At 39.9% G+C, this 15,778-nt stretch overlaps 1 protein-coding gene and 2 long non-coding RNA genes across 8 annotated transcripts; 1 reads left to right on the top strand and 2 right to left on the bottom strand.

Moving 5' to 3' along the window:
• Positions 1-295: 295 nt before the first annotated feature.
• LOC124191591 lies at positions 296-1,719 on the bottom strand. Its single transcript, XR_006873490.1, has 2 exons — positions 1,595-1,719; positions 296-1,524 (listed from the first exon to the last, which is right to left on the bottom strand). It is a non-coding gene; the product is annotated as an uncharacterized LOC124191591 (long non-coding RNA).
• LOC124191590 lies at positions 1,621-2,747 on the top strand. Its single transcript, XR_006873489.1, has 4 exons — positions 1,621-1,752; positions 1,828-1,952; positions 2,014-2,186; positions 2,255-2,747. It is a non-coding gene; the product is annotated as an uncharacterized LOC124191590 (long non-coding RNA).
• Positions 2,687-5,226, bottom strand: LOC124191588. 6 transcript variants are annotated; one of them, XR_006873487.1, is made up of 9 exons: positions 4,705-5,226; positions 4,250-4,363; positions 4,053-4,156; positions 3,830-3,989; positions 3,674-3,766; positions 3,483-3,610; positions 3,360-3,411; positions 2,999-3,291; positions 2,687-2,914 (listed from the first exon to the last, which is right to left on the bottom strand). XR_006873487.1 is itself a non-coding variant. In XM_046584894.1 (7 exons), the coding sequence occupies exons 3-7, from the start codon at positions 3,850-3,852 to the stop codon at positions 3,267-3,269; spliced, it is 321 nt and encodes a 106-aa protein (XP_046440850.1). In that variant the 5' UTR covers positions 3,853-3,989; positions 4,053-4,156; positions 4,250-4,432; the 3' UTR covers positions 3,140-3,266. The 6 variants fall into 6 exon arrangements, 1 of the variants encoding a protein (XP_046440850.1); XR_006873488.1 differs by lacking the exon at positions 4,705-5,226 and having other exon boundaries at positions 3,483-3,605; positions 4,250-4,479; XR_006873486.1 differs by lacking the exon at positions 4,705-5,226 and having other exon boundaries at positions 2,687-2,949; positions 3,830-3,985; positions 4,250-4,473.
• Between the last annotated feature and the right edge of the window lie 10,552 nt (positions 5,227-15,778).

Raw genomic sequence — 15,778 nt, 5'->3', positions numbered from 1 at the left:
ACTCTTATATAGCAAACATGAAACAATGTCTTTCAATTTTCAAATCTGTAAAATTACAGAATTATAGTTCAAATGTTTTATAATTTCAACCAAAATTGTCGCTCGGCAGTGCGTTTAAAATGATATACCTAATCCAACTCCGTCCAGTCCGGCCAAACGTCATTAGAGGGCGGCCATCATTGCGTCACATTTAAATCTAATAAGAAATTTGAAAAGATGTTCCCATTTTGGAGTAGTCGTCGCGCTGTACAATTATGCGGAAAATGATTTTCGTCAAAGTGTAGTATTTTCAAAAGGTAGCCGGTGAAATAGGACCTAACGAAATAGGCCCCTACAAAATAGGCCCGTCAAATAGGACCTACCAAATAGGACCCTACAAAATAGGCCCACTATAGAAAATATTTCTAAAGCGGTCCTATTTCTCCGTCAAAGTGGGCCTATTTCTCCCATTTATTTCTAAGTTCCATTAGGTACTCTGAAATATTTTCATAAAAACATTCGACCTACTCTACATGAGCGAGAAGGCGGAATAATCTGCGAGAGATCCGCCACCGTATATATTCATTGCCGTAGCTCAAATCACGATGAGTGATTTCACACATTGCCGTTTCGTTTTTCACATGTTAGGCAGCTGATTCCCGTCTTTATTTTTTGATGAACGTATTCCCCTTGATCTTAACTGTAAAACTCATTTGTTCAAACGTCGTTTTCACTTATTAACTATCGCTAATTAAAAAAAATGAACAAATTTTCGTGTTTTCTTCGCCATTTATTTGTTCCGTAGCTCGATCCCCCCTTCAGCGGCTCAGCCTTGAACGCGTCTCTCCCCTTCAGCGGCTCAGCCTTGAACGCGTCTCCCCCCTCTACCTATGCTAATGCCAGTACTCAGGTGAAGTAGGAAATGAAAATGTTTGATGAAATAAATCTTACGGATTGATTTCAAACATATCCATAACAATTTCATGTTTTTTAAAGCAACAAACGCATATCACTTTTAAGTTTCTTGTTTTATGCGGCTGACGCGAGGTGCTGCTCAAGCCGGCCAGAAGGGTGGTCGAGCAGGGGAGGCTGCACGCACTCGTGCGAGAGGGGTGAGTGAAGGGGGGTTTACCTGGGCCATACCATACACTCCCATGTTTTCCCTTTTCCGTACATGTCAACGGGTGGTCTAGTGGTTAGCACCTCGGGCTATGAATCTCAAGCGCCGGTGTTCGAATCTCGGCTATGTCGAAATAGAATTTTATTTACAAAATATTTGAGAAAAATTAATAGCTCAACAGCATAAAGCGGTGTGGAACTATCCTGGCGAAATTGATCGTTTTTTTTTTTTTAATTGATAAAGAAGAAAGAAATATACAGCACGAAAAGAAAATTTCTATTATAGTTGAATACCAAATGTGGTTTTGAAGATTTCCATCTATCGGTGATAGTGGCGTCAGTAGCGTGGTTCAATAGCGTCATGAAGATGGCGTCATCTGCTCATCGTCAACTTCAGCATTTAATTTACAAATAAGAAATAGAAATCTTATAAAAAAATAAAAATAGCTTCAACATGTGTACATTTTATTTTTAATCATTTTAAAATTTGAATTACAATTTTCGTTACATTTGATCTGTAAGAATTCAATTTTGAATCATTTTAATTTCAAATTGATTCACACACATAGCAGACGCCAACACATCAAGCGTCATCAATAGCGTGGTCTATGGTGCAATGCTATCGCTGGAGTAAGTTGTTTACCTTCAATTCGGGTATGTTAGAGAATTATATCATGTTATTTTCAATCTTAAGTTGCTTCTATTGTAATTATCAACTTGTGTGAATAGGTAGCGTCATGATTGGACTACCCTGATGGCGTCATGATCGCTGCTGATTGCCTTTCAAATAGGTTTTCAGCATTCTGCTTACACCTTTGGCATAGAGTCACATATTTCACAATCCAACATCAATTGTAAATTATTCCGTAATTTAGAAACAAAGTTTAATTTTATTTTTAATTGGTTTTTCCTTAGCTGAATCCCTCGCTACTGTAAGTCCCGTGAAAACCAATAAGTGCGCGAAAGAATTCTGCCCACCACCTCCTTTGTTAGGATCAGCCATTTTTTGACCCGTGAACATTCCGGGCCAGTGCTGCCCGTCATACTCTTGCGTGTCAGCTAATCCTCCGTCAATCAACGTTTGCCAGGTATGTTAAGTTTTCTTAATTATTGCCATGGGAGTCTTTATATCAATAGTTTTGTTTTAATCGAGTAGGAAGTCATTTGCGATGAGGACGAGCACTGCGAAGTTCAAGCTCAGGAAAGCCAAGACGGAAGCTGGTTGCCACCAATTGGTGTCTGCATAACAGATTCGACTTCCATTCCGCTGTAACAGACGAGAGCCATCGTTGTCAATTGAACCTTCGAGAACACTTTTTTTTTGTCATCCAGCAATCTAATTGCCAGCCATCAACTGTGTCCGATCCTTTTCCTAGATGTGGTACATGTAACAAGACACTTGTGTTCATGATTCGCAAGCACACAACAAGGAAATCTACACCATAAAATGGAGTCTTACCGGCCTTGGAACAAAAAACCCAAACATGAATCTGATTTTGGCTAGCGCTTCGTTTGACTCGACCGTTTTGTGGGACGTTTAGCGTGGGTTGTGTATTCATACCTTAACCAAGCACTCCAAACCAGTGTACAGTGTAGATAAAAATGTTTTGATTTGATTTGTCAATAAAAATAAGATAGATTTCCCTCAATTATGATTTCGTGGTGGCCTGTCTTTTTCTCTCTTTGAAGGTACCATCAGACGAGTTTTGCCGCTTTCAACACAGGTTCCCTAGGGAAGGTACGACTTCTTGCATAAGAGCTGTCGCTTGCGCTGATTCCAGTTTGGTAATTTGTCCGTTTTCGCTTCACTTGAAACCTGTCACAATGGCCGAATTAATTGGCCGATTGGATCTACGTCATTTTTATTAAATTTTTTCCTGAATATCAAAAGAGTATTTACCTGCACGGATTTAGCAAGCACTGCATGGATCTGATTGCTGAAGAACGTGAATAGTAACCAACCCGGTAGAGAAAATACTACTACCCGTAGCTCTAAACTATTGTGCGAATCTATGGTTACAGCAGACTTATCTTTCAGTACTTTTTGCTCTGGTAAATGTTCTTCAACTTCAACACGCTTGTCGTAGGCTGCAATATTGAAAAATACGATGCAGAATAATCCTTTCGTGACTTCGGAGGGGCAAACCAACCCCAATCTCCATCATCACTCAAAATTTTACTAGAAGAGCTCGTCTGTAAATGAGAATTCAGTCATACAACTGTAAATTTTAAAATTGATTGCCCAGTTGTTAAAGTTTAACCTGTTAAGATGCTGTCTGGTGGTCCTCAGTTGATTTCTGTTAGAGAAGATCCCTATATGTGGAATGCCAATGTTTTCAACTGTTACATCTGCTAACAAGGAATCTGAAAATGGTTATACTTACAAATAATGCAAATCAACCTGTTTACTCCTAGGCTAGTTAGGGGTTGGCATATTATAAATTGACAGGGCACCATCACACTCAGATGCCATGGCTCGATAAAATTGTTGCACATCTGTGCAGCCCCTGAACTATAAAGAAAACAAAGAGATTAAAAGCCAACTTTAATCAAACTAACAAATAATGCAATCAACCTGTGTACTTCTTTGTAGCAAGCTTCTGGCTGATGAAGAGGTTCTAGCTTGCTGCTTGCGAGTCTCCTCTGACCAATGCTGGTGTTGAAATCACTAAGAAGTATGGAGATTAACTAGTTTGAAATAATGCAAAATGAATTGCAGACACACACATACCAGCACACGAATAAAGAAAGCATATTGTGTTAACACAGGGCACGCCAATCACGACGCTTACATAGGGCACGCCAACCATGACGCTAACAGGGCACGCCAACCATGACGCTAACGGGGCACGCCATCATGACGCTAACGGGGCACGCCATCATGACGCTATCTTTTCAACCAAGTTGAGCATTCCAATTAGAATAAATATTGACAACATTATAACCTTATTTACCTGAAATTGCTCACTCCAGCAGTAACACTTATCATAGAGCACAGACCACGCTATTCAAAGATGCTTGGCGTCTGCTTGACATAAAAACGATTCAAAATCGATTTCTAACAAATCAAATGTTTAAAAAAAAACAATTTACATATTTATTAAAAATGATCAATAATAAAATGATTTTTATTTTTATTTTATAACTTTACTTTTTCTTGTTTGTATTTGTAAATTAACGATGAGGTTGATGATGGATTGATGGACAGATGACGCCATCTTCATGACGCTAATGAACCACGCCATTTTAACCGATAGATGGAAATCTTTACACAAATAGAATCAAAAATTAAACCACATTGAAAAATTCGTTTAAGACCTCGTAATAATTTATAAAAAACATTTTCATTAAATGCGTAAGAGTCGATGATGGTTGATGGTTAATGGTTGATGATGGACAGATGACGCCATCTTCATGACGCTATCGAACCAAGCGCCTTTTACCGACTTTTACCGATAGATGGGGAATTTTTAAAACCAGCATTTTAAAATATTATACAAAACAAAAATTCGTTTCGTGTATAAAATATATTTAATTGTCAATAAAAACGTTTTCAATAAAAGAGTACAAATTATTTCATCGAAATTGTTTGATTGAATTCTTCACCTATGGCCTATGCACTGGGCAAGCGACGCGTTGAAGGCCGAAGGGGAGATCTGGCTAGGGGAGAAAAAACTGCAGAGCGAGCACGTTTATTTACTTATTCTTTAAAATAAATCAGTTCTGAAATGAAACTGGAATTTTTAACAAATGAACTTAATAGTTATGATTACGGTTATTATGTTTAAAAAATTAAAACTTGAATCCGGCTACTTAACGTGTGATTTACAAGACGGTAAAGTGATATCAGATGTCATAGCTGTTTGAGCTACGGCAAAGTATATAGAGAGTGGCTGTTTCACTCATGATTAAGCCGCCTTCTCTCGCCCAGAGACTTGGTTGGCTAATTTTTGAAAAATTTCCTTGTCTCTTATGAGACTTGGAAATATTGAGGAGAAATAGGCCCATCAATAGGTAGAAATAGGACCGCTTTAGAAATATTATCTATAGTGGGCCTATATTGTAGGGTCCTATTTGGTAGGTCCTATTTGACGGGCCTATGTTGTAGGGGCCTATTTCGTCCGGGCCTATTTCACCGCCATTCTTTCAAAATAATGATGAAAATCATTATATTTTGGGTTCCTTGAGCTGCAATGGCACGTGGACGACTCACTCGACCAGCTCTATACTGTTATACGCTTTATACGTTCGGCTGCTGGCCTTTGACGAGCGCAGGACTTCGTCATCAATCAGCGTTGAGTGGAGTGCCACCTCTTTGTGATGTAAAACACTCGACGACATAAGAGACGATGGCCAGGGAAAAAAAAAAAACCTGGAAAATGAAATTTTTTTTTCTTTTTTTGTTAAATAAATTTCACCTGGACTGTTCCCAAGTTGGCCCGAGGATTCTGTTCCTACCTCAGAGAAAGTAAAGTAGCAAAGGCGTGAATCGTTGCTCTCGATGGATGTCTGTTGCTGGAAGACGAGACTCAGTCCTATCCACTCCAAACTCTTGCGCAGCTCGCGTCCTCCTTTCTTCGACCTGGCTCTATGGGAGAGAGAAAAAGATGTAAATATATAAATATCAATGCGTACAAACGTTATAAGACGTGTCTATAAGAGGTTAGGATCCGTTAGGATCTACATGTAACGAAACACAGACGATTTTTCTCTCTCCCCACTCGACTTGGTTTCTGATGGGCAATCCATCCGTTTTAAACGGAAGGAAAAACAAGGATCCTCCAACAACAATACAAGAGGCTTCACAACATTGGGTCGGCCGTGTGTGTGTGCTCAAATTTAACGTACGGGAGTAATCGGATAGGGCCTACCACAAATATATATTTCACCTCCATCAATTTCAGCGTTCACTCTGCCCACTTTTTATTATTGGAAACTAAAAGAATTGTAGTAGTCCATGTCGTTGATCACTTGCCAGTTTCTACGCAGCCAGAACTCTTTCCTAACTTCCATGGTCGGCGTTCAAGCCCATGTGGCCGACTCATCTGTGAAGCTTTCGCAACAAGACTGTGGTCACATAGTGATAAGGTGGAAGTAGGATCAACGCATCGAGGATGTCTCTAGCAAGTATTACTTGCGCACGTCCTCTGCACCAGATGATCCAGTTCGTTGTGGCATGCACACATGTTGTGACCAACACCGATCTCAACTTCCTAAACATCTTACCTCAAACTTGACTCAAACTCTTAGAATTTACTCTGCATAATTTTGTCGTAATCATCGGGGTATGATTCCATATGTGCGTGTTTGATCAAGGCGTATCGAGACTTAAGCAACTCTTCGCATGTGAGCCGCTTGAATGACCGCTGGCTAATCGTTCCGAATTTCATTTCGTCCAGACCTTTCACCTCAAATAGCATTTGTTCGCTTATGAGAGTCGGCCGAAACTTATTGCCTTTAAAACAGTCCACCGTCATCTGAATCATAGCTTGGGCTCTAACCATCTTATTCCAGTCTCGCCTATCTCTACATTCTTTGCGCCTTCTTATTTCAGGCAATAGGGTGAATATTGTGTCAGGCAGTTTACATAGGTTGTTGTTGCTGTCAATCAATGTTTAAGTTCATTTTATACTTGTTCTACATTGTTGGATTTTTCACGAGCAGAGGTAAATTCAAAAATTACACTGCACTGAAAAGTTTCGACTTGTTTTTGTTGCACTGGAGGTAAGTGGTGGGGTAATTTTTATCTAATAAGAACAATTGTAGCACTAATATTTGCTTTTAACAAAGGAGCGATTGAAAAATCGAATGTTGGGAAAACAATGCCTTACATTACTTTTTTGCAACTATGTGATATGGTCGCACGGGCTGTTTCAAACATTTCCTTGATTTGACTGCTTCGTTTCAACCACTCAAGTGAGTAACGGGACACCCCTAGGTGGCACAGGTATAATGTAAATCGAGAAACAAAACTAAATTTTTGTGTAAAAGGACTTGTTTGCCAAACGCTCACTACAATCAAGCGATTGAAGATGGGGGGGGGGGAGGAGTAGCCCTTCTCTTTCGTGACTCGATCTGAGTTAGTCACCTCACTGTTGACTTTAGCCCGGCTTCTTATGAATACCTCCTTGCTGCCCTCTCGGTGAATGGTACTACGTTTTGTTTAGTAGATACCGACCTTCGACACTTAGTTTCGGCCAAATTATAACTGAGTTTCCACACCTACTTGAGTTACTTCTGCCCACTCCTTTATAGTTGTTGACCATTGGTGATTTCAATATTCACGTTGACTCCAAGCTGGAGAGGTCAAAAGTTTGTTTCCTTACTTAAATCGTGCGACCTTCTTCAACATGTAAGTGGTCCTACTCACAAAAGTGGCCATACTCTTGATTTACTAGTTCTCTCTCGGTCAGCGGATAAATTAATTTTTAACTGTCATGTTTCTGATTCCCTGAATGATCATTATGCTGTGCACTGGCTTGCCAATCCCAAAAGACCGGTTCGTCCGAAGAAACATGTCACACTCAGAAATTTTAAAGCTATTGGCATGGAGCAGTTTGCATCTGATCTCCTCTGCCACCCACTTCTTACTGAGGGTCTGATGACATCGTTCGCCTTCTAGAATGGTGCAACACTGCTTGCCGAAGGTATACTGGATAAACGAGCACCACTTAAAAAAAGGGTATTTACCATCCGTCCTGATAATCCTTGGAATAATCAAGACATTGCCTTGACGCGGAAAAAAATAAGAAGGTTAGAGAGACGCTGGAGGACGACTGGCTTGACCATCTACAAGGAGATTTGGTATCATGACCTGGGTGAACTGAGAGACTTGATATCCGCCACCAAAGTGGAATTTTTAAACACTATGATTACTGAGCCCACTGGAAAGAAGTTGCTATTCAAGATTGTTGACTCGTTTCTTTTGAAGAAGCCTGCTCTGCGTCTTCCATCTTATGGCGATCTACCTGTGCTTTTCGAGGATTTTAGCAACTTCTTTCTCAAGAAAATTCAGAACATAAGGCTCAGCCTTGAGTCTGCGGCAGCAGCTTTGCATCTGGAGCTACCAATGACTTCCTGAATTTTTGCTGAGTTCACTTCTGTTATTTCTGCTTATGTACTGTCTCTAATTTTTCAAAGCCTAACAAAGTCGTCCCCCTTGATCCCATTCAAACATTTCTTCTGAAGAGATTCTCTGATAGGGGTCATGTCATTAGTACCTCATTTTTTTAAGAACCTTCGTCACCAGTATCTTCATTTGGAAATGCATGTCACAATTACCACAGTTTATATGTACCTTACCCTCCTTCATACCTTTTATTTTTTTACGCAGATACCTCTGAATTCACAACAAATACTTTTATGGAACGCCGTTTGTACCACTTTTGTTTCACGATGAACTTGTTTTTTTTTCAATAGAATATACCAATTGGTTAATAAAGTCAACCGGTGTTTTATATAATATATTGCATTTGTTATAATTTTTTAATTTAATATAGCAAATTTTACCTAAGAGATTTAACCTTGGTAAAACATGGAAGGCTATGCCTTGGTTATGGGCCCCAAACTGTTTATTGTTTTCCCAGGGGTTCCAGCGTGTAAACGGGTCATTTTCTCGATTTTTAGTTATTTTTTATCTGATTCGCCGTATTCATTTTCGTTCCAATGGGTTGTTTCGAAAATTGAAACATGTTGGTTTTTTAGTCAATTTTATATATTTATTTGTTTGATCGAAATTCAAATTTCGTTCGTGAAATTCGGGCTGTGATTGGTTGGTGGCAGGTTGGTGGATTTCGGGACCCTCCTGTGCCTCGAGTCTTTGTTTTTTGGGTGAAATTTTCCTACAGTGGGATTTTCCATGTAAAACTGAATGGTATAGGGTATTTTTTGTGATGAAAGGTTGGTTTGTTCGTTTTTAATTTGTGTTTGTTCAGAAATGGCAAAGGCGGCTGTCGTTTGTCATTTGTTTTTTATGTTATGCATGAGGAATTGGGGGACCGTCGCTACGTTTCGAATGATCGTTTTTTCGTTGATGTTTATAGTTCAATCGATTCGCCATTTCATATTGCAGCCCATAGGTTAATTCTCATTGATATTGATTTCGTTGTAAATAAGTTAGTAGCATTTTAAGAAAGAGGTAGAAAGTTGTACAGCCGTAAAAACTACCCCTGTACATTCTCCAGTCTTTCGCGTAGCGACATCTAGTGGCAATGAAAACTCCTAATCTAACCCGCCGTAGCGGTTTTTACTAGCACTCTTAATCTATTTAAATTTTTACCTATTTTAGCCATCGCGAGCCTTTTATTATGTGCAATATTGCAATATCGATTAATGTAACCGGTACTTGGTAAGAAAATTTCGTTGTCCCTTGGTTTTTTATTATGGGGCAGTTGGATATCCTGCGTTCCAATTTCTCAGCAAATGCGAAAATTTCATTGGTGTCCAAGTTGGTCTGTGTGGCCTACAGCGTCTTATGGGAAAACCAAATTCTCCTCGGTAAAAAAAATGTTTTCTTATCTATGACTCTGATTTCCCCCCTTTTCTTCCTAACAGTGAATACTTTTATTCATTTCTTTATTAACTAATTTTTATTTCTATCCCCAATCAATCAATCTGGTTAATTTTTAATAAATTTTTGTTTATGACTGTTTCTTTTTGTTCGTCTCTTGGAGCAGACGTTTTTAGACGTTTCTAGATAGAATCGACCACGCTACGAACGAAATTCTTCTGCTACAGGAGACAACAAAAAAAAACAGACAGTTGGTTTTTCCATAAACTGTCATTGGCCGTGGGCCGATAATGAGATATTGCAAATAATTTACACTAAAGTTACTAATGACAAATACTTAAGTGAAAAGAGGTAGACTGAAAGCCACGGAAACTTATTTTTCGAATGAGATAAGTGAGAAAGAAAATCGATTTTAGAACTGGAGAACTGTTATGGTAGCAGTGGCTTATCTTATTTCATCTGGGACATATGTTTTAACTATATCTGAGCCTTGTAAGCTTTTGACTTTAAAATTGCATTGATAAAAGGTATGTGTTTTCATGGCTTAAGGGTTGAAAATCAGTGTCATAATTTGATGAAGTTATTGGTCAGAGACGTCAGGACTTCATTGTCAATCAATTCAAAAATTTTACAGAATCTCCTGGTTGTAAGATAAAGAGGTTTCAACGCCCGAGGGAGTTCTATCTTTCTTGCTATCATGTACTGATATAATTTTTATTTGCATCTCAAGATTGGTTACTGCCAGGGGAGTACAAATGATCGGATACATCCCGCATCATCCTGGATGTTACCATTGTTTCTTTTAGGTGCTTTACGTAGTGTTCGTAGCACTACATGAGATTCATGGTTTCTTAACAATGATAACATACAAAAATAATAGCTTTCAAATAATTGTAATAATAAAATATTAGAAAAATTAATGAAAAGATGACATTCTCGGCAATCATTGCAAAATATAAAACAGTAACTCTTCAAATAAATTATGGCAATTCAACATTAGGAAAACATCTCTTGAATATTTAAATGAGGTATTTATTTTTTAATCCTTAAGTTGAAGCTCTAAGCGTAGTTTAAGAATGTTAATTTCGCGAGAATAAGTGACGAAGAACTTTTGAAACCAAAACGCTTTCAAATAAAATCATCATTAGAAAAAATAATTTCTTAATATGAGGGCTTTTAATGAAAAAGGCTTTTCTGCAAAATATTAGAGAAATTCGAAAACCACAAATTTTCCAATTAATTTAAGTATTTAAATATTACGGAGGATTGTAGAATTTATTGAGGTAAATATCGAAAATAACTGTGGAAGACATTCGAAAACTATTAATTTTCAAATAAATTTAAAATTGCTTTAATTACATTATGTACCACAAATATAACACAATGCCACAGCAGCATAAATTTCCATTCATAGTATGGTCTACAGAAATTCCAAAAATTATTTGAAATTCGAAAGGATGTCGCTTTTTTATTGTTAAGTTATTGAAGTCCATCACATTGTCTGTCCATTCAGCCCACAAGCCAGGTCTCACCACTCTCTTTCCTTGACCGTCCTTTTTGCCGTGGTGCTCCGCAATAACTTTGTCTTTCCCCTTCCATCGCGATTACCACTCTCCGTTGTCCACTCCACGTTGACTTACGTCAACTTTTATTTATTTTCCCTCTCCTAGAATCCGACCTTCTCTAACATACCGGATCATAACCTTGTAATTATCCTGTCATCGACCCCGTGAACAAATCAAATGTGTGTCTGCTGAAGAAGTTGATCTATGGACTTAAGCAGGCTCCGCGCATGTGATATCAGCAATTCAACAAATTTCTGGTGAATTTCGCTTAACCTGCAGTACAACCGATCCATGTGTCTACTTCCGCCGTCAACAAGAGGAGATTACGTATATTGCCAACTGGGTCGACGATGGATTGGTATGCAGCAACAACCCAACAACAGTCAACACAATTCTTCAACATCTGAAGAACCACTTTGAAATGCGAACAATGGCAGCAGATTGATTCGCTGGGCTCAAAATCACTAGAATACGAGAACACCGCAAAATCTTAATCACTCAAACTGATTTCATAACTAAAATACTGAGCAAATTTCAAATGGAGTCATGCCATCCAAAAATAATTCCATCTGATCTGAGGGGCAGACTGCACCAGCTATGGCACCAACCAACAAAGAAGAAGAACTGTCGATGCAAACTACCCCCAACCAAGAAACCGACGGTTGCCTTATGTATCTGACATCCACCACTCAACCACACATTGCTTTCGCAACCAACCAAGTCGCTAGATTCAGTCACAATCCTGGACCTGCCTACTGGGAAGGAGTCAAACGAATCATATCGTATTTATCAGGAACCCGAAATTACGGTCTTTGTTTCAGTGGAAGCTCCAGTAGTTCAATTACAGGTTTTACAGATGTGGACAATGCTGGAGATGTTGAAACACGAAGCTCAATCACTGGATATGTATTTCTACTCCACGAAGGACCCGTCGCCAGATGCTGCAAGCGACAGAAAAGCCCAAGTCTCTCAACGACCTAATCCGAGTACATTGCGGCCTGCGAATCAACACGAGAAGCTGTCTGGTTAAAATGGCTACTTACTGAATTAGGACTGCAAGAAAAAACTTGTTAAAGAACACGCCAACTTACTCATCGATGAGGGATCGCAGTGCACCTTCGTTACTTCACGCCTGGCTAAATTATTGCGCTTAAAACCGTTGTGGCGCGAAAGTTTGCTCTTATCCGGTTTCTCTATGAATCCTACAGGCGTCGAATACTATGACGTAACTCAGTTTTTCATTGTTGGCCTCAGCGGTTCTTCAATCTAAATCAAAGCCATCATTATTGATCATCTTGTAAGCCCACTGGATGATCCGCATCTTAATTTGGCAGCTTCTCTTCCTCATCTCAACGGACTTCATTTGGCCCATCTACCATCTGAAGCCACATCTTTCGACGGTGACATCCTCATTGGTGCCAATTTCTACCGGTTGTTAGCAACAAAGTTATTCGAAGCGCAGGTCCAACGGCTATTGGTTATCTTCTCTCCGGTCCATTATCTGCGTCTTCCATAAAAACCGAATCAACCGATTCTGTCTTATCGCTTCATGTTTCGGCCATAGAAAATTTTGACCTGTCTAAATTTTCGACGGTTAAAGGGCTTGGGATTCAACCAGAGTTGGAAAGTGACACAACGACTAACATCTACCAAAGTCAATGTATCGAGTTCAGTGGCAATCAGTATGCTGCAAAGCTTCCTTGGAAATTGGAACATCCTAACATTTCCCCAAATTATCAAGTTTGCCATCGTCGAACCATCGGAACCATCAAGTGTTGAAGAAACCTTTTTCTCCAGCCCTCGTTTCATCCTTCTGGCAACTCTGCTTTAACTGTCTTTTTCTCCTCCCTTCCAAAAACCCCTGTGTCTGGTATCAGACGAATTCTCTTATCTTTCTATGTGTGCGCATTTCTCGCCACGCTGTTTAATGTCGTAAAGGAAGTAAATCAAGAATAAAAGTTATCGAGAAGAAACAGCAGTTTGTATTTGTTAATTTAACTCAACATCAAGCGCGGGTGTGTAAGAACCCAAGTCAGCTGGCCATCTACCAAAATATCATCAGTGACCAGTTGAATCGAGGTTTTATCGAAAAGTTCCCGCCGGGAGAAATTTACAAACGTGGTTGTCACTATATCCCTCACTTTGCCATCGAAAAAGATTCAGCGATCACACCGCTTCGGATAGTGTACGACTTTTCTTGTAAGGCAACAGCAGGCGTCAGTCTAAATGATTGCCTTGAAACAGGACCACCTCTTCAGTACGACATGTTGGAGATTCTACTACGTTTTCGTGTTCATTGAGTCGGTCTTTCCGCGGACATCGAAAAAGCCTTTCTAAAGTCTTCCTGCACGTGTCGGACCGTGATTTCATCCGCTTTATGTAGACCAGAGATATCAGAGATTCCGATGCAGAGCTAAAGGGTATCGCTTCAAACTTCAAAGTCATTCCGTTCGGAGCCAGCTGTTCTCCATTTATTCTCCTATCAGTCATCAAACATCACTTACAGTCTTTGCCGTCGCCCAAGCAGTTGATATGGATCTCAACATCTATTTCGAAAATCTTATTTCAGGATGTTACTCAACGGAGGAAGCAGATATGCTGTGTCAAATTCCATTCTCAACAAAGCCGGACTGAATCTTAATCTTGGAGTTCCAGTGATCAAGCTATCAATGTCCGTGCTGTTGAAGATGGTGTAGCCGATCCTTCCACCAGCTCCAAGATACTGGGTCTAAACTGGGATCGTTCTATACCGACTCGCTATTCCTTCCCGTTCTGGTTTTCCACCTTCAGCCACGCTACAACAACAAAGCGTGATATTCCTCACAGTGGCATTTCCAGAGTTTTCGATCCCATGGGATTCTTCGCTCCTCTCACAATCGCAACAAAAATTCTAAACCAAGAGCTCTCGAAAGAGAAGTTCGACTGGGACGATCCACTTCCTCAAAAGTTCCGTGAACGTTTTAGTAGAATCGCAACTGACGTTGACAATTATCATCGAGTCGTCTTCCGCTGTTATCTTGGACGACACTACGACCTTCAGAATTTGCATCTCTTCGTGGACGCCAATTCACACGTGTTTGGAGCCATAGCTTATTTTTGCAACCTGGATCGTTTCACCTTCGGTCTCTCCAAATCAAGAGTCGCTCCATTGTTAATCCAGGGAGGAGTATAGAGGAGAAAGCAGTCCTTTCCCGCGCTGTAAGGGATAGTGGTCCGAGGAGTGGAAGCCGCCCGCCAGTTGGCAGCACAATGAGGTAGAGAGGCAGTTTTTAGCCGTTTCCCCATAAGCTTCTGTGGAACAGCTGACTACCCGTCGATGATTTTGTTTAATAGCAGGGGTTGTATGCATTATTTTTGAAAAACACTTCTAACAAAAAGTAATCAGAATTAAATTTCCGATTTTTGTAATTATTTTTTTTTACATAAAAAAATCGGAAATTTAATTCTTCAGCTTTTGTGTCTCAACACGATCTTTTTATCAACGACGACGATATCATTTGCTGTAAAGGCCGTCTCCAGCACTCTAGAATCAAATCCAGTGCAAAGCATCCGTTTCTTCTTCCAAAATCCTGCGACTTGACTCCTTTGATAATTCTTTATCATCACAAACGGATGTTCCACTTCGGCGTCGACGCCACCTGTTCCAGTCTCCGTCAACGGTATTGGATTCCATCCATCAACCAACTTGTACGATCCATTTTATGCAGCTGCGCAACTTGTCGTCGAGTGAGTGTGAAACCCTAAAGAGCCCAAAATCACGCTCCGCTAACAGCATTCCGAGTTAGCGATACCCCCACTTTCAGCGTTGTTGGAGTCGATTACACCGGTGCCTACAAAATTCGAAGTCTTTCTCCAAAAGATGCTCAAAAGGCTTATATTTTTTTAATCACGTGCACCAGCACCCGAATAATTCATCTTGAATTGGTTGAGGATCTTTTAGCTCATTGTTTCCTACTCGCCTTTCGTCAATTCGTGTCTCATCATTCTTTGCTGTCGATGGTCATCTCTGGCAACGCGACAAATTCGAATGTGGCGCTTATGTCATCACGAAGAAATCGTCAAGATTGGCTACGTTGTTCCCCTACACGATGAGTCTCCTCGTCATCATTGGAAGTTGGCGGTAATTGAAAACTAAATTTAAAAAAAATGATGGCTACGTCAGAGAAGCTGAAATCCGGACAGCTTCCAAAAAAACCAGCCGACCAATTCCGAACTTGGAGGTTTCGGACTCAACCGAAACTATTGATATCCAGCAACCTATCGATTCTTCGCTGGAACAGATCCAGCCCATCAGTACGTCCCGTTCGTCGAACTGCAGCAAAGGCGAATCAACTCATCAAGCAGATGACCATGGACGAACCAGAAGAAGATTGATTTCCGCCGGCCCGGGAAAATGTCGAAATTCATGTTTCACATTTCATCATCTCGATGACTCTTCTCTTTTTGTTCACCCTTCCTGTCCCGATGTTCGCAAATCAAATTTACGACAATAAAAAGGGAAGAAAAGCAAAGAAAAGTGAAAAAAGGAAAACAAAAATGAAATTTACAATACAGGCTAAAAGAAGGTCGCACGCGAACGACTACTAACCCTCCTCTAGGGCTGTGG

This window comes from Daphnia pulex, chromosome 3 (genome assembly GCF_021134715.1).
Source record: "Daphnia pulex isolate KAP4 chromosome 3, ASM2113471v1".
In the NCBI taxonomy this organism is placed as follows: domain Eukaryota; kingdom Metazoa; phylum Arthropoda; class Branchiopoda; order Diplostraca; family Daphniidae; genus Daphnia; species Daphnia pulex.
The sequence above is the reverse complement of the archived record's forward strand: the minus strand, read 5'-3'. Positions and strand labels throughout refer to the sequence as shown.